The sequence below is a fragment of the Oppia nitens genome, unplaced genomic scaffold (genome assembly GCF_028296485.1).
Source record: "Oppia nitens isolate AA-2021 unplaced genomic scaffold, nextdenovo-longstitch-racon4-pilon3 scaffold28_pilon_pilon_pilon, whole genome shotgun sequence".
NCBI classification, from domain to species: Eukaryota; Metazoa; Arthropoda; class Arachnida; order Sarcoptiformes; family Oppiidae; genus Oppia; species Oppia nitens.
Window position 1 is genome coordinate 41,897 of NW_026533208.1, and position 18,911 is coordinate 60,807.

Genomic DNA, 18,911 nt, shown 5'->3' on the forward strand with positions numbered 1-18,911 from the left:
ACGAAAGTTATACCGAAAGCTCATCTGAGAGCTCATCACCCGAAGACTACACGATTTGCATTCAAGTAGTACCACATATCGATTCTCATATCGATACACATATTGATTCGCATATCAATACGATTAACGATGCAAACGAATGCAAACAACCGATTTGGTCGACACCTAAACCCGAATCTACTACCGAAACATGTCGTCCTATTGAGACAACGACTGTCCCTAACATTGTTATGGCGACAGAAACCGTCACATTTGGACAAGAAATCGCCGACACCACCGATAAAGACGTAGAAAATACAATACACGTCGAGACAACGCCGAAGACACTACAAGATCACCGAAAGTTATCGATAAATCACGATTTGCTATCAAATTCGCAGTATTTATCGGATATAAACTCGTCATTCAAATCGTTTGTGACTACCGATAAACGACGTAACGACATGTCGTTCACGCCGTTAAATCGTTTGGTCACTAATCGCCTGCAATCAAGACAACACCGTAGCCATCGTATTATGAACCGGTTCTCAACACCACCCGTCATTCCATCATCGGATGGATACTTTTCATGCGTTCATAGGCCGTCCATTTGGCCGTACAAATTGGCAAACGTTCGCCCCATTCGTCCGCACCGTATAGACGCTGGCCTTCGCGGTCGGGGAATTGTCGAACAGATGTCGACAGTAACGCACACTAATCGACACTAATATATTGTATATAAGATATCGTTATTGTATCGTATTTTTCAGTTATTATAAATCAATCGTTTTTACGTAATATTAAATAAACATTAAATTTATTAATCGTTTCGTTTTTATTACGCAATTGTCGGCTAACTGGCCGACACAATATACAGTATAAACTTATTTTTATAGATTATATATACATTTATACATTTAAAAGTTTTAAATATTTAAATAAAAAATTTATTTATGTGTTTTTTTTGTTATACATAGTATTATTAATAAAAATATATTATCCCCCTCCCCTCCCGTTAAATCATCCCAACCCCTCTCCAATATACAGTACTGTAGTTTGTGATTACATTAGTGCCGGTATTTATTATACACACAAACACACAAAAAATCAATGCATTCATAGATTACGCTATCGACGGGGGGTTTGACTATCAGTATTGATAGCAATGTCAACGATCAATGGGTTTGCCATTAAAGAGGACATCATTTATGGCTTAATATATAATTATTAAGTAATAATAATAATATAATAATAATGTATTAAAAAGTTTGCAAACAATTATTGTTTTGAATTTGCAATCAATTATACAGTAGACAGACAAACATACAGACCATGAATGTGCCGACGGGCGACCCGGAAGCCAATCTGGATGCCAACCAAATGCTTACCGAACTGGACAAAGGTTTACGGTCGGCAGTATTGGGCGACCAGTGCGAGTCAATTGTCCGATTTCCGTTTCTGATGGAGCGCTACCCGTTCCCGATATTGATCAACTCGGCCTCATTGAAACTATCGGATGTCTACCGAACCGGATCCAATTTTTTACGTGTCCTCATATTGCACGTAATGCGCGAAAGTGAAAAACATTTGGACAAAATTGTTAACATCGATGAATTTGTTCGCCGATTGTTTTCGGTCACCTACTCGAATGATCCGTTGGCCCGAACCATAACTCTGAAGACATTGGCCACTATGGCCCGTATTGTCTGCAATCGTAAATCAATTCATCATTATATCCGTAATAGTTTGGACTCGAATGACCAGTTGGAAGTGTTGGCCGCCATTGAAGCCGCTGCTGCTTTTGCCGACAAGTCTACGGAATTTGCGGCCAATATTTATCCGAAAATCTTTTCGATGATCAACGGATTGACGACTCCGTTGGAAACCAAAGCAAAGCTTTTGTTAGTTTTATATAATATTCATTTTGATTGCGAAGTCGCCGACAAAGTCCGACAAAATTGTTTGCAAATGCTTGAGACGTATCCGTCTGAGGAGTTTGTCTGCAGTGATCTTCATGTGCTGACACACATTGCATCGGTTTCCTTAACCCAAATACCAGATCAGATTCAAGTATTGCTCGACTACTTTATTAACGATCCTCGAAATAATGTCAAACTATCGGTTTTATCTGATTTGAAATCATTGGCCACAAGTCGTCCACATTTGTGGCAAAAAGAAAGTACTTCGGCATTGGTCGACGCTATTGTCAATCTGAAGAATAGGAAAACTAGTAAAAGAGATACAAAATTGTTGTGTCGATCGCTGTCTGTTTTGTCACAATTGACTGCATCGCCGACACTATTCTCCGATGAACCGCAATATTACAGTGAAATGAGTGTCAAAATTATTAATATTTGTATTACAAGTGTTTATTGCGAACAAAGTATTGAACTGATCTCGACTTGTATTTCAATTTTGACAAACATTTCGCTGAATTTGAACACCAATTTCTTGGTCAATATCGATGTTATGCAAGAAACATGTTGTTGTATACAATCGTTTCTATTATCACATATGACCACCGATGACAACTACAGCGAAATCGATAGATTGTCACTGAAGAGTGTTTTCCAATGTATTCATAGTCTGTGTCGTTCGCAAAAATTATCATCGATTACACAGATAACGGAATCGTTAAGATTTGTCATAATGACTGTCAAAATTGATTCTCTATGGTTTGCAATGGCATCTGAGGTAATCTGTGCAATCAATTCCACAGTTTCAACCAACGAGACATTTGCTACCGGCGATGATATACTCGAGCTAATCAAACTGAGTGCAAAACAATCAATTGAAGACAGCAAACGATCGCCAAATGAAAATTCAAATTTTTCAAATCTGCTATCAATTTATTTTCAATTGAATCTACAGAAAGGGACAAACATTGATGAATTGATGGCCAACGAGTTGTTAGGACTGATGAAAGGCCGTGATTTGTGGAGTTGTTTCAAAATTGTCAGACAAGCTATGCGTTACGGCCAACATCTGATGGCGTCAATGATTTTAGACAAACTGGTCACTTATATGGAACCGATTGAAAGTATTCATTTCTGGATCAAAAGTTTGGTTAATATATCGAAAGCCGAAAGCTTTTTGATTAAAGATTCGGCCAGTGATCTGAATAAAAGTTTGCGAACATCGATAGCACTTTATATCGAAGGACTAACCCATTTAAAGGCATCGATTTCGGTGAACAATCCGATGAGATTTGAATGCGAATTCGTTAAACTACGGCTAAAATATCTACAAACCCATCAATAYTTTCAACAATGCTGTCGACTGATACAGACATCGCCGCCGCCGGCAATTGCCGCCTCGACAGCGTTGACCACTCGCGACGATCTGCTAAAGTGCGGTAATATAGTGGTTGCAATGCGCAAGAGTGCCAAAGAGTTTCGATCAATGGCCGAATCCTATAGTCTACTGTATCAGTCGTCGTTCAACGCCGACGACAACACACTGTCACAGTTGCAGTTAATACAAAACAGTTGCGTAATACTGGCCGAAGCCATCGAGAATCTGTTCCAAAGTAATCGACTCAATGCAATGGTTGTGTCCAAAGATAATCCATTTGAAACAAAAACAGAATTATCATCCACTCATTGTCTACCATTAGAACATAAATCAATGATCGAAGTCTGCAGTACTGTCTCGACATTGATCCACAAGAACTTTGTGGTATCATCGCTGCAAACACCCAATGAAACGATTGGCAGCAAACAGATACAACTGTTGCAACAAATCAGTGTACAGATGGTTCGGGCGCCGCTATCTTTTCCCCGCTTTTACTTTCAGTCCGTACAGAATACGTGTATTAAACTGGCGGTCTCTCCGCAACCGAAATCTGGCGATTATCTGACATTGCATACGAACAGTCATTTTGCGCTCCGTATCGAAGGCGTTGTCATCAATACGAAAACCCAGAAACAAATCCGTAAAGTCGGCAAAGTATTGATTTCGGTTAATGCAGTACTCATTACTCGGGCCGCCAATGCCAACAACAACAGTGAACAACAACTGCTGATGAAGAGCACCGATACTAACGTAGCCCAACAATCAGTGGTCTATCCTCTTAACGACTACTTTCAGGTTCAGTTTCTGTTGTTGTTGCCGATCGCTGGTCTCTACTCTGTCAACATCGAGACCTCCATTATCGATGAGAATGAGTCCCAATGGAAGACCGGACCTAATATGTCGCTATCGGCTAAAGTCATGGACGACCAGAGCTCTAAATAGGATTCTTGTTAATTGAAATTATTTTACTGTAAATTATAATATCAATTAACAAACTATAAAAAATAAATGTAATATACTATATGACAAAAATGTATATTTTAATTATTTTTTATTTTTAAAAAAAAGTTTTCCATTTATATTAAGAAATTTTCTAATCATAAAATTGTTTGAAGAAAAAAAACAATTCCTTTACTTATTTTTTAGTTGCAAACAAACTAATAATAATAATTAAATATTATTTTTTTCTTAAAACTTAAAAACACGACTTCAATGGGTGTCACAAACCGTTAGTTAATTAATTAATTAATTAATAATAATAGTAATACAAGTTATTAGTGTTTTTGGATTAAAAAAACAACATTTGAAACACCGACTGAAATGACAAGTGATCGCAATTTTTTTTGAGGTAAAAACAAAATTATTTTTTTATATATAAATAAAAAAGTGTTGGGATTTGAATGCATTTTCTCTTAAATATATATATATATATTATATAATAATATATTTTACATTAGTTATTACACAATAAGTGATTATTTATTTTTAAAAAAAGTGTGTGTTTTTCACTCATTTTTTCCCATCAAATGGCTTCTCCTCTATTGATATGACAATTCAATAGAAAAAAATTATTATTATTATTATTCGTTAATTATTAAGTTATTATTATTATTTATACGTATGTGTACTGTAAGTAGTGTTTGAATAGAGTTGAAGTGAGAGTATGACAGATCCCGAAAAAAATATGACTGTCCTGTCATCTCACACACACACATGGAGTACCCCTCCTGTAGWTGTAGTAGTAGTGAATGTCTACTCAAATACGACAAGATTTTGGAACAATTTGTTATTTTTTTATATATATAAAAAAGAAATATTTTTAATTATAAATTAATTATTATTATTAAATAAAAAAAATCACTAATCATTGCACTAAACATTTTCATTATTATTATTATTACAGTCATCTTATGGAAGACCAACTTATGGAAACACTTCTTCTTCATCTCATTTTTTTTTTGGTGAGTGAGTTGATCTCATTGTCTATATWTATATATATAAATAAGTTAACCATTTCTTCTTTTTCAATCGTTTGAAATATTAATATTTATCTTTAAATATAAATCTTTAAAAAAAACCAAAAGTGCATTTCAATAACAATTTTCAGTTTTTTTTAAGAGCAAACACAAAACAATAGCCGAACTAATCCAATGACTGATGAAAATGTCTTTCTTTTGTTTGTCTTTACTTTCTTTCGATTCCTTTTTTCTTTTAAATCCTTTCCATATTAGAGATATATATATATCTCATACATACAGACACACTCTGTCTAACAATTATTATGTTTTGTTTGTTTGTTTTCTTTATGTACACTATTATACAAAGGATATATGCAGATAAAGAGAGAGAAAAAAATGTTGGCCATCAATGAGGTCGGCGCGGGCGCACCCACGCGCGTGCTAGAGGGCTGTGTGCGTGAAAGACGTGGCACTATTGCTGTGAGCCAATGACAACATCGAGCCGCTGACTGAGGCCTCGTCGTCGCCGAGACACTCGATCGATGCCTCGGCGATGGCCAACGCATTGAATCCTTGGCGAGTGCTGTCCAAATCAAAACTTTCCGTTTCGTGCGCTTGCCTTTCAAGAAGCATACGCTGTCTTTCATTTCTTTCGTCCTGAAACTGTTGTTTCTCGAGTTCCATCTGATTGTTGGAAGTGAAACAAACAAACAAAAAAAAAAAAGAGAAATATTAATAAATAGTTCCGACAAATCTGAAAACAATTTAATTCTCAGTCTGTCTGTGRTATACCTTCTTCTCAAGCAATGAGTGTCGAACAGAAACTCTTTCCTCGAGTTCACGTCTCTCTTTAGTTCGTTGAGCCTCTGATTGCATACGAATTTTGCTTTGAAAAGCAATCAATAGTTCCAATTCTTGTTGTAACTGTTCTTTTAGTTGGCGTTCTTCGAGTTCTTGTGCCTCATCCAGACGTATCTGTTAAATATCAACAATAAAAAAATTAAAAACATTTTATAAAAAACAAATTTAAAAGACATACCGATTGCTTTTGAAGCATTTCAGCAATGCTTTGTTCGTATTGCTCTCCAAGAAGTGCCAGTTTTCTCACCTGTTCTTCTTTTAACTTCTTTATGACATTCTTTTGTTCATCTTTTGGTGTTGAGCTCAATATTTGCGTTTTCCACGCCTTATACTACAAGTAGTGTATTAAAAAAAAAAAAAAAAAAAAAATTACCAACACTTTCATTAAAATTAGTTCATATAATCATTCAATTAAATACCTGAAGTGTCTGTGTTTTACAAGTCTCGCGAAATTGTTTTCTAATCTGTAATTCTTTTTGCTTAAGACTTTTCGGTTGTTGTTTCACTTCCAGCGCATGCTTTTTCCTTAACTCATTCTCACGCTTCTGATTGTACTCCTGTTGATTGGCTAACTCTGTCTGATGTTGTTTACGAATCTGTTCGTCCCGAAGCTGATGGACAGCCCGTTGTTGCCGATACTCGAGCTCCTGGGTGATTTCGTGATGGCGCATCAGCATCGAGTGTGCTTGTTCCAGTTGACTCTGGCGTTTATTGAGCTCATCCCGGAGCAGATCCCGTTCCAGTTGATGATATTGTATAAGTTTTCGTCGCCTAAATTTACGAACTTCCTGTCGATGATACTCCTGGTGCTCGTGCTGTAGCCGTTCGAGTGCCGAACTCTGACTTCGTTGAAGACTTTCTTTTTGATTCTTGAATGAAATGGAATCGTTGTTCAACTCTCTCTTTAGTCTTTCCTTAACGAACTTGTATTCGTGTTTTTGTTGCAATTGAAACCTTTTCAGTTCTTCTTCGTGCTGCTGAAGAATAGCTTTACTAAGCTTTCGTTCGTAAGCAACGTTTGTCTTGAGCTATAAAACAAACAAAAAACCATTATTTAAATGACAAGTCTTAAAGACATATCAATCAAACCCAATACTAACCTTTCTTTCTAATTCTTGTTGATGTCTTAATTGTAATTTTTCTAATTCTTTACTAAACTGTTGTAATAGTGTTTCATATTCTTTATCTAATTTTTGTTTATGTTCTTCAATCTCTTGTCTACATTTGCCTTCTAACTGAAGTATAGCCTTCTGGTGCTGTCTTCGCATTCGTTTATAACCAGACATCTGTTCGTGCATTTGATTTTCTTTTGCATGTTCTTTGAGCTGTCGGGTAACTATCGATGTCGTCCTTAATGTGGCAAAATTATTGGTACCTAATTCGGTGCTATTCAAACTTGCAGATGAATTCTTAAGATAACATAATGAAGAACATAATCAGCCGTCAGATTATTAGGCAATAAAGTTTAAAATTATCAGTTGTTGTTGTTGTGGTACTTACCGAAGGACTAACCCGATTCATACTACTGGCACTTTCTCTCCTCAAAGAAACCGGACATTTATAAGTAGAATCGTTTGCATCGGAATTCGCTGGTAGACTACTTGTACTACTACTTTGACTGCCGGCGCTGATGCCTCCACTTTGGCGACTATGAGAACTGGCAACTGAATTGCTTTTACTATTATTGGCCATTAATTCATCCTCCTGTCCACCAAAAAAAAAAAACAACAACAATTMATACATACAAAATTGTTTATTATTAAGACATCAATTTAAAAAGACATACGGGTATATCGTTGTCGAGATCGTGATTATGCAAATCATTTTCACGTGTGTCGACCATCAATATCTTCTTCATCTTTCTGTAGTTCAAATTGTCTAACTCTCTGACCGCAGCCTTTGTTCTACTAATTAAGTCTAATATAACGGTCTGGGATCGCGTCCGCGTTATAAAACTATGCTATTGTTTTGTAATTAAACAAACAAACAAATTGTCAATAATTCACATAAAGAAAACTAAATCAAAATTTCGGACAAAAAAAAATCTCTTTTATACCCTTAAAATGTTTGTCGAGTTGGGCCGATCKACTGGATTCTTACGAAGACAGGTTTCAACAAAACTACGAAACAGGTCGGACCAGTCGCCCGACGGGTTCAGTTGTGGCGAATCGTTTTGGGCGATGTGATACAAGGCACTCATGGCGTTCATATTAAAATACGGCGGTTTCCTTTCGGCCAACTCTATACAGGTTATACCGAGCGACCAGACATCCACTTTGCCATCGTACTGGCCYTCGTCCATTGCCAATATCACTTCGGGCGCCATCCAGTACGGTGTGCCCACAAACGAATTGGCCGGACAGCCCAGTGAAGCCGATCCRAAATCGGCCAGTTTGACAGTACCGTTTTCAGTGAGCAATATGTTACCCGCTTTGACATCACGATGTATTCGGGACTGAGAATGAAGATATTCCAGACCATTGAGTGCATCGTTACAAATGGCAGATATCTCGTCCTCTCGTAATGGCTTTTTATGAACTAAATTATAAATTAAATTTTTAAAAATTAGGGTAATATTAAAWTWTTTTTTTTAAAAAAAACTATTRATATTACCTTCAATTATATCGGACGCCGAACCTAAACAATACTCCATCACAAGCCATGCCGTATGYTCTTTCAGATAACAACCCTTATATTCAATAGTGTTTCGATGTCTTAAGTTTCTGAGAAACTTTACTTCTTTTAGGATATCCTGCCATTTCTGGTTYATAAAAAAAAATTCAAACATTAAAAAATTATTATTATTATTATWATWATAAATGTTATTATAATAAAAACATTTAGAGAAAAAAACATTTTATCCAAACCTCGACTGACTGTTTGCCAGTGAATGACATCTTTTTRATGGCAACCACTTCATTGGTGTGAACATATCGGGCCTASAAAATCGCGATCAGAAAATGGTCAGAAAATGTGGKATAATTTTACCGAACAATAATAAWWAYACTTACATAATAAACAGCACCAAAACTTCCGTGTCCTATCTCCCGTAGATCTGTGAAAATCTTTTCGGGATCTTCTTTGTCAAACAATAGTGACACTTCCGGATCTTTAAGATTGCCGACCCTTGAAATGAAATKTCAAAATAAATATACCGATAGTATTGGGAGTTAAAAAAAAAKTWATGCAAACCTTGGATACGAAGGCATCCTCTCAATTGGTTTTTTTCTTGTTTTTTTTTTCGGTAATAAAATGTTTATTATTATTATTATTATTGTCTTGAAATCGGAAACAACTATCCGATCCACTAATTTGATCGGTCAAGACTTAAGAYCATATTATCGCTATTATTATTATTATTATTAAAATACATCATTAGGATAGTTGTATTTGCATTTCCTATTTAATTGTAATAAATAAWTAAATAAAATAATTATATTAGAAATATATATGATATATATATATATTTTCATCAAATATTTCAAAAACTTATTTTAAAAAAATAGAAATAAAACAAAGTATCAAAAAATAAATGTTTCAAAAAAATACATATTTCTATGATATCTATGGATATGYTGAGGAATGTCTGTGAACTTAATCAATGATATATCAAATCAATTAATAATAATAAACACAAAAGTGATTTGTTGTCTAAATAAATATAAATCACTGATTGATTGAATTGTGTGTTTATAATCAAAAGTCTTGTCAAAAAAAAGATAAGACAAGAGTTAGAGAGAGAGAGAGTCGATGARTGAAAAACACTGTATGTTTACATTGACTGTCATTGTCATCATCACCAACAACAACAACAACAACATCAACCCGTATGGGGACACCCGTGAAACCAATTGATTTTGATTACTGGCTGCTCAAGACATCAACACATCAGTGATAAAGAGAGAGAGAGAGAGAGAGAGARAGASACACACAGATGACATCATCGATAGCATAGATAAATCATGTGAACCATTGAGGAAGTGTAACCAAAACGAGCAATTGGTGTCAAACAGATGAGAGTGTCGGTGGAGGGGACACAACAATATAGTCATGGATCCGATTATTGGTGATCCATATGATGWAAACCAATATTGTTGTCTATCATATATGATATGTGTSTGTGTAAGCTTACCATCATTGGTGTCCGGCGGCGGCGAAAGCGGCGACGACGACGACGACGACGGCAATAGTGACAATTGGCGACGACACCGACCGTATGGTTACGGCCATCCGTCGTGTGTCTGTRCGTATCCTATGTGTTGTCCAATCGTCTCGTTTGGTCTGTATGTCTGTGTTGGTGATGATCACCAATTAAAACAAACAAACCATCAAATGTGGCAAACGATGGATAACAAGATGGCTGAGAGAGAGATACAGAGAGAGAGAGAGAGAGAGAGGACTGACTGACTGTACTGTAAGTGCAGACACACAACACATATACACACACACAAGGGATGCACACAAACACTGTCACTATATTATTAACAACAATACCCAAAATGCATTACACATACATAAGCGCTTRTGTATTGAATACCGTACCGTACAGTATATATATATATAATTTATATATACACACAACACTTGTATTATAAATAAATAACAAAATAGTGTACAATGTTTTTGCAGTGGTTTTTTCATATATATATGTATTATACAGTATATGATTAGTTAGTTAGTTAGGCATTCAATGCATGTCCTATTACTGTATATATAGTAATGTCAATAACTATTAATATTATATATATATTATTGAATAATATACACCCTTTCGGTGCTTTTAAAATTCCCAGCGCTTGCTGTCATCAAAATGCTTGTATTGAATATAACTATATATATATATATATAAATGTAATTTCGATATTGACTGTCAATCAGTGGATACTATACTACAGTACAGTATAGTGTCTTATCATTTGAAATGTTGATTATTATTATTTAATAATAATAATACTGTGATTCAATGCACTTCTAATGCATTAATAGTATATAACATTTTTTTATTGTTGCTTATTAACTATAAATAACTATTAATATTAATTTTTTTTAAAAATATCATATAATATTTTTGTTGTTATTGGTGTTAGTTTTTTTTTAACTTTAAATATCATATACACTCCCAATAATATTTGCACACTTTTTTTTAAAAATAATAATAATGTTGTTATATTAGTTAATAAACTATACAATATTTAAATAGTATTTAATTGCAGCACACGTTTTATTGACTATTTATTTATTTTTTATATACTGTATATAGTATTATAAAATTATTTTTTTAAAAAATATATAAAAGTATAATACATGTATGATATATTATGTGTCTAATTATTTAGCTAATTATTGTACCAATTATTTTGCATTTTATGATTTTTGTTTGCAATGTAACCAACAAAATAAATATTACAAAAAAAAAGTTATTTAACAATTATTTTGTGTGTACAATATGCAGATTAAAATTAATAGCTGCTATTAAATATATATATGTATAGTTTTTTTATCGTATATAATAAAAAAAATCATATTGTATTATAAATAATTATAATAATGATGATTAATAATAATAATAGTTATAGAAAAATATTTAATTTTAATAACAAAATAAAATATTAGTTATAAAAACTTTTTTTCTAGCAATGACACACTTCTATAACTTCTATATTCATTAATCATTGAAAAAATTATTTTAAGTATCAATAAAATTATAATATCAATATACTGTATGAACTATTATCAAAATCTATACAAATTTAAAAAAATAATAAAATAAATAAAATAAAATGTTAACTATTACCAAATGATTAAAATATTAGAGTAGCATAATAATAATTTTACTYTAAAAAAATTATATATATAAATTTTTATGATAAAATTTAAATATTTAAAAATAATAATTTTACTAAATTATATCAAATAAAAATCTAATTTATAAATGATTACAATATAAATATTATAGACTTGTTTGACAATAATTTATAATTATTAAATACAAAACAAATTTTTAAATTAATAAAATTTTTAAAGTTTTTTTCTAAATATAAAAACGGTTTCAAATTAAATACATAAAATCACAAATAAGTTTTTAAATATAGAGATAGATATGATATACTAATAAAACCAACAACAAAAAAAAATAATAAATGTTTTATCAAATTTGTTATTTGTCAAACAAAAAATTAATGATATAATTGATTATGAATTTTCTATATCATCAATAATTTTTATGGTCAGTGTACAGTATATTATTAATAGTGATTTACAAAATTGAATTTATATATAATTTTTTCAATAAACAAAACTAACTAATAATAAAAATTATTTAATGTTTAGTCACACAATAATTATTAAATCTCTCTATGAGTAATGCAATGCTATTTAAAAAAAAAATATTGTACACTAAACATTTTCAGAACAAACTCGGTACTTTTTTATTTATGTTACTTATGTTTTTTGTGCTACATTTGGTAATTATAAAAGATACCATATTGTCATGTGTTGTTTAAAAAATGCGACATCATTTATGTAATTATATAATTATTTAATAGAGATATAGTTACACAAAAAACATATGTAATATACATAAAAAGGGCCCGAGTTTTCGATAGCTCATAAGCCGTGTATATAAATGTTAAATATTATTAATACAGTATTTGGTATATAACTTATGTTATACACTGTTTATACACACACACAGTGTGTATGTTATATATACAGTACTGTTGTTATAAACCAATGGGAAGCCAACGAGTCATTCATTGAGTGAGCGATTGTGTCATTCAATTGTTGAACACATCTTATGTTTACGTTTTTTCCGATGTGAAGACATTCAAGTGATTGTTATTGTCGTCGTTGTTGGTGTTGTTGTTGTTGAAGACATTCAAAAAAACGACAAACATTTGTTTCGTTTGTTTTTTGTTTTTATTTCATTTGTTTTATTTGGTTAAACACCTAAAAAAAAACCTCAAAACTTCAAAAATAATCAATGGCTGCATATCAGACACTACTGCAAGACTATCTGGCAATGCCGGCCGTCACTCGGGCCTACACTACCGCCTGTGTATTGACCACCGTTGCTGTCGTATGTATTCATCCATCCATACCATCCAGTTCTTTGCTGTTGTTATTATAATCTTAAGATAATTATAATTAATCCATTCTTCTATATTCCTTCCTTCTTCTTCAGCAACTTGACATCATATCGCCGTTTCAACTGTACTTTAATCCGGTACTCATTTTCCGCAACTATCAGGTTAGCAGTAGTGGTCACCGATGATGATGTCGATGATAATAATGATATGTATTTTTTTTAATGTCGATTGATTTGTTGATTTGATTTGTTTTGTTGACCAGTTATGGCGATTAGTGACCACTTTCCTGTTTTTCGGTTCATTTGGATTCACATTTCTATTTAATCTGATCTTCACCTATCGATACTGTCGTATGTTAGAAGAAGGATCATTTAGGGCGCGTACCGCCGACTTCTTCTACATGTTTGTCTTCGGCGCCATTCTTATGATTGTATGTTTTCTATTGTTGTTGAGTATCTTATCAACAAAAAAAACTAATTGATCCCATGATGTTGTTGTGATTAAATTTATAGATAATCGCATTCTTCGTCAATCTGTTATTCTTGGGCCACGCATTCACCATAATGTTGGTCTATGTCTGGTCCCGACGTAATCCATACGTACGGATGAACTTCTTCGGTTTGCTCAACTTTCAGGCTCCTTACCTGCCGTGGGTTTTGCTGGCCTTTTCGCTACTACTCGGCAACGCCATACTGGTCGACCTGATGGGCATTGCCGTCGGACACGTCTACTACTTCCTGGAGGATGTATTTCCCAATCAGAGGGGCGGCTTCAGGATATTAGAAACACCGAAGATTATGTACGATAATATATATATATTATATCGATAATTGATTTTTTTCAACAAAAAAAAATTACAATTTATTAATAATACAATACTTTTTTTTTATTATTATTATGTTATTTACAGAAAATTCTTATTTGAATCACAAGAGGAACCATTGGCTGAGGAAAGGCCCGAGAGATTCAATTTTGACGATAATAGACAACAACAATGATTGACATATTATATACGATATACAGTATATATATATACTGTAAATATATATATATATATATATATATATAAAAGATTTATATATAGATTTATTTCTAACGATTTGTTATTATATTATAATTATTATCATTTTTTGTTTTGTTTTTTTTTGCTCTCATAAACTGGTCAATTATAATTACCAATGATGTTTCATTTTGTTTCGTTTTACAACAACAAAAATTGTATTATTATTATTATTATTAAATTAACCAATGTATAATTTTTCAATGTGTATTTTCATAATATAATATTAAAAATATTTAAATGTTATTATTATTGGTTGTTGTTGTTGTTTAATGTTATTTACCGTTTGTTGACTCGGCCACTGTGCCAAATACGACCACACATTTGGTGGTACCGGTAATCATCATCGTAAACATTTGTTGGCCACACCGTTTGTTGGCCGAAGTATAACTTGATAATGGTTTTCAACTTTTAATTTTTAATTACTATATATTTTTAATTAAACTTTCAAAATAAAAGGAAAAATAAATATGTATAGAGAATATAATATATATATACCGTATGTAAATGCGGTAAATAAATGATTGGACAAAAAAAATACAAAAGTTAAATGATTATATGATAGTGAGTGTGAGTCAAATGTGTGTTCAAATGAGAAACAATAGCCAAAGGGGAGGGGTGGGCGGCTGAAAAGGGGTTTTTTATCCATTGGGTTGCCCTCTAAAGAGACAACTCAAGAAACAGTTTCGAGTTTGTAAGCGTAGAACAGTTCCAGAGGTCGGTTAACTTTCCAAAACTTATCGTTGATCTCATTCAAAGTCATAGGTCCGGACAGCATCTTATACTCGCCAGGACTGCCCGAAGCTATCGAAATGGTGAATAACGATGCATCGCTCGATGACTCCCGAACGTCCTTCTGGGTGGTTCCGCCATTGGAACAGTCGAGTATATGTCTCATCGACAGGTATTTGACTAAATGATCGACCGATGCGTTGGTTGTCGTCTTAATATAACGCGTTTGTGTCAACACCTGATCGTGTTGGTCGCCGCCCGGCTGTGGAAACGGCTTAAAGACGAGTTCAATTTCGTGATAAATGGGAAAATGTGGCGGACTTTGTACATCCATTAGCGGTGTACTCGATGACGATCTTTCTGTTTCGGTACCATCTGTGTCGTTGCCATCGTTTTCATGATTTGAACCGCAATTTGACTCGTTTTCAGATATTTTAAACTTCTTTTTATGTGTCAATGGTGTCGAATCACCGCTCATCGATTGGGGAGAGTCTGGTAAATCAAAACGAAAAAAAAGATAATACATATTAGAAATTTGTAATCAGAAATCAATTGGTGATAAGCCGATAACCAATTGGACCGATTGGACAGTCAATTACCTGGTCTATCGGTAAACGATTCGTCGTTAAACTTCTTGAAACGTTGGGCTCTGTTCAGGGATTGTATTCGTAAGCTTTCTTCGATATTGTTGACAAAATTTTGTGAGTGATGTTTGTTAAGTTTGGCCAAAACCCTTTCCTGATGGGCCTCGTACTCGTCCCGCGACGGATATATCTTACTGATCAACATATCAAAGTTCGGGTCGTGCCTCAGACTCCTCTTCGAGATCAGTTTCTTGCGACACGTGGGACACTCTTTGTTGCCACTTCGCAGGGCTGTTATGATACACTCCTGACAGAAACGATGCAAACACTCTTTGGTAGTCATCGTACACTTCAACATATCCAGACATATCGGACACATCAGTTCCGAGTGTAGACTACGCGGACTGACAGCAATTTCTGTTGCATCGGTAATCACTTCTTGCGGCGTCCGATGCAGTTCGTAGAGACTCAGTTCCCATGTCTTGCCGGTCACTACCGATTCGGTGTTGGCCGACATCATGTGTCTATCTATGTGTGTTGTCAACTAAATAATCATAAATTTAATTCAATGGTCACTAAATCGGATCTCTATATCGCGATTATACAGATCCTAACCGTCACTTACCTTATATCGGTGGTCACTCAAAGTCGATGAGAGACAATCTTCACATACCAGTGATAACCACTACGACTACTACTACTTCTTCCTTTGTCTTTTGTCTTTCAAATCAAATCAAATACACAATACAATCGTTGATAATATTTTGAATGTTAAATAACAATCAAATAACACAAACAACAGTATAGTCTATATATATTAAATGCTAGCCTTTTATTGTCATATTATTGCAGTAGTATTGCTAATAATTACGGTTAAAATGTATATACAGTATGAAAGCAAACACAACACTGGCTTTCATAAGAGGGATTGTATGTTAAGTGCAATAAATAAATGTTCCTATATTTTCTACATAATAATAATTATTATATTACATACAGTATTATAATATCATTGCATAGCAATAGTCACTGACATATAGCCAATGGCTATTATTTTGTGGTTATAATTAATAAAAAAATTTTAAAGAAAAAWWTTYTTAAAGTTATATAAATTATATTATAAATTTTTTTAATGTATATTATTCAATAACACAGGATATCGTTTAAAAAATCATTAGATTATTAAATACTCATTTAAGATATTTGTATAATAGTTTTTAATTAGTTTATCAATTGTTTTTTCCTGATTTTTGTTTTGCAGTTAACTTATATTACAATTATATACACACACAGAGAATATATGATATGCTTTTAAATTACCGCTTAAACCATATATTAGACGCTATATTATGTATCCATTATTTTATCTACAAGTTTATCATTAGGAGTTAGAGATAGAGAAAGAGAGGGTATTTAGGGTGACCAACGGTTTGGGTGTATAATAATAATATATATCATATATATTGATATATGTGTTTGACATATCCCTAAATGTATGTCCAAAAGGGTTTGTCGGGAAGTTTAGAGGCGAATGTTTTTTTTGTCGATAAAATCTATGACATCCCCAAACAAAACAGTTGTTTGCATATAATTTGGGATTTTAAAAAAAAAAGTTAAGTAAGACATCAATTTTTGTTTGTTTGTTACAAAAGTTTCAAAAATTAATTTTAATTTATTATTATTATAATAATCAATTACATACAAATTTATTTTTCTATACAAATTCAATATTATAGCAAAAAAAAAAAAATCATAAATTATTTTATTAATGCAATAATTTAATTAAATTGATTGACAAAAAAATAAAAAATAAAATAGTTGTCTCACAGGCTAACAAAGCGACAAAAAAATAGATGTGGAAGTTATTAATTTAAAATAGAGAATTGACCATGATCATTTATCATATTTAAAATGTGTGGCYACAAAAGTATACATAATTTATTTTAATATATAATTATTAATTATAACAAAAATTTTTGTGTATTATAGGCTATAATTTATAGCATATATATACTATRTATATACTGTAYTGTATATACCATTGAAATGTCTAATAATAAATTATATGCATATTTTCCTTAATGATAGTAGTCTTAAAAAAATAATAAATAATAATCTTATATAGGGATCATAAAAAACCAAAATATATATAAAGTTTGCGTTAGTACTGATGATGCATATCAGTGATGATACTGAACTTGGTATTACTGGCAGACATAAAAAAATATCTAAATATAGCTATTGTTTGTTTAAATATTAATCAATGTGTTTATTATAAATATATTGAATATATTTTGTATATACTGTGTAAATATACAGTTTATGTATTGGGAAACACAAGTTTTTAGGTTCCGATTGTCTAGTTTAACAAATCGGTGCATTGATTTATGGCAGCAGCACTTGAATTGATTATATTTAGTAAAAGAGGAAAGTGTGCCTTAAATTCATGAAAAATAATTATATGGATATATATTTCAAAGTCACCCAAAAAAATAGTAAAAATCTTGATTTATGCCCCAAAACAGTTGATGGGCCTTCCGGACAGATATATATAAATAAATATATTATTGTATATTATTTATATATTTGATGAAATTCAACACAATTTCCTTTTTCAGTTAAAAGTTTTCAGTCAAAAAATCATTGGTGACCAGGGATTCCCAGTGCTGCTGAGCACCTGGTGCTGAGCTTTTATTATATACTGTACATATCTAATGGAAAATTTATTCATTTAGTCATTAACATTGAAATTATATATACAGATATAAACTAATAGATAACGGAATTGAATTTTATTAATAATCGATTATTTAAAAAAATAAAATAAAATAAAAAGCTTTTATAATTTTATGCTAAACTGATTCCTTGCTTACATCCTATGGTCACAATTTTTTTGGCAAAATTTTTTTATTTTGATGGCTTTGAACACATGTAATAACAGATGCAATAACAGGAAAGAGTCTTCATTAGTATTTCTAAGATTTACTTTCTCTCTCTCTCTCTCTCTCTCTCTCTCTCTCTCTCTCTCTCTCTCTCTCTCTCTCTCTCTCTCTCTTTCGTATCTCTTGTCTTCTTACTCTTCTTTCTTGTCCTTAAGATATATAAGTTTTTAGTGAAAGACATACATATTTTAAGATTACTACTAAAATACTAATGAATGGAGCCTTTCCTGTAGTAATAGTAGTAGTAGTAGTAATAGTAACACATTTCTACGAGACATCAAAATTAAAAATATAAAAATATAATAATAATAATAATAATGAGTAGTAGTGTTTGGTGGTGATGGTGTGCTCAGAGACATGCATTTAGGTGACCAAAAATAGACTAATTTAAGCAATTTTCAACTGTCTCTATC

General features: G+C 32.3%; 4 protein-coding genes across 4 annotated transcripts; 2 read left to right on the forward strand and 2 right to left on the reverse strand.

Annotated features, from left to right (window-relative positions):
- The first annotated feature begins 1,122 nt into the window (after positions 1-1,122).
- Positions 1,123-4,215, forward strand: LOC128954513 (integrator complex subunit 7-like). The gene is made up of 2 exons (XM_054300100.1): positions 1,123-1,210; positions 1,290-4,215. Exon 2 carries the CDS (start codon positions 1,312-1,314, stop codon positions 4,213-4,215), a length of 2,904 nt encoding a protein of 967 aa, XP_054156075.1. The 5' UTR covers positions 1,123-1,210; positions 1,290-1,311.
- Positions 4,216-5,301: 1,086 nt separating this feature from the next.
- LOC128954560 (serine/threonine-protein kinase Tao-like) lies at positions 5,302-10,247 on the reverse strand. Its single transcript, XM_054300155.1, has 13 exons — positions 10,225-10,247; positions 9,285-9,491; positions 9,104-9,218; positions 8,960-9,031; positions 8,706-8,853; positions 8,149-8,630; positions 7,879-8,052; positions 7,593-7,796; positions 7,193-7,501; positions 6,512-7,120; positions 6,271-6,423; positions 6,024-6,206; positions 5,302-5,915 (listed from the first exon to the last, which is right to left on the reverse strand). Exons 2-13 carry the CDS (start codon positions 9,299-9,301, stop codon positions 5,673-5,675), a joined length of 2,709 nt encoding a protein of 902 aa, XP_054156130.1. The 5' UTR covers positions 9,302-9,491; positions 10,225-10,247; the 3' UTR covers positions 5,302-5,672.
- Positions 10,248-12,814: 2,567 nt separating this feature from the next.
- LOC128954589 (derlin-2-like) lies at positions 12,815-14,195 on the forward strand. Its single transcript, XM_054300190.1, has 5 exons — positions 12,815-13,170; positions 13,276-13,341; positions 13,443-13,610; positions 13,693-13,979; positions 14,091-14,195. Exons 1-5 carry the CDS (start codon positions 13,075-13,077, stop codon positions 14,176-14,178), a joined length of 705 nt encoding a protein of 234 aa, XP_054156165.1. The 5' UTR covers positions 12,815-13,074; the 3' UTR covers positions 14,179-14,195.
- A 541-nt stretch (positions 14,196-14,736) lies between these two features.
- On the reverse strand, positions 14,737-16,461 carry LOC128954509 (E3 ubiquitin-protein ligase RING2-like). The gene is made up of 3 exons (XM_054300094.1): positions 16,182-16,461; positions 15,572-16,100; positions 14,737-15,464 (listed from the first exon to the last, which is right to left on the reverse strand). Exons 2-3 carry the CDS (start codon positions 16,074-16,076, stop codon positions 14,914-14,916), a joined length of 1,056 nt encoding a protein of 351 aa, XP_054156069.1. The 5' UTR covers positions 16,077-16,100; positions 16,182-16,461; the 3' UTR covers positions 14,737-14,913.
- Positions 16,462-18,911: the final 2,450 nt, after the last annotated feature.

Excerpts from the sequence above, each read along its gene's own strand:
- LOC128954509 (XM_054300094.1), bottom strand. The coding sequence starts at position 16,076 with ATGATGTCGGCCAACACCGAATCGGTAGTGACCGGCAAGACATGGGAA. Across the intron at positions 15,465-15,571 it reads ATCGTTTACCGATAGACCAG|ACTCTCCCCAATCGATGAGC; the intron begins GTAATTGACTGT and ends TTGATTTACCAG.
- LOC128954589 (XM_054300190.1), top strand. The coding sequence starts at position 13,075 with ATGGCTGCATATCAGACACTACTGCAAGACTATCTGGCAATGCCGGCC. Across the intron at positions 13,171-13,275 it reads TATTGACCACCGTTGCTGTC|CAACTTGACATCATATCGCC; the intron begins GTATGTATTCAT and ends CTTCTTCTTCAG. Across the intron at positions 13,611-13,692 it reads TCGGCGCCATTCTTATGATT|ATAATCGCATTCTTCGTCAA; the intron begins GTATGTTTTCTA and ends TTAAATTTATAG.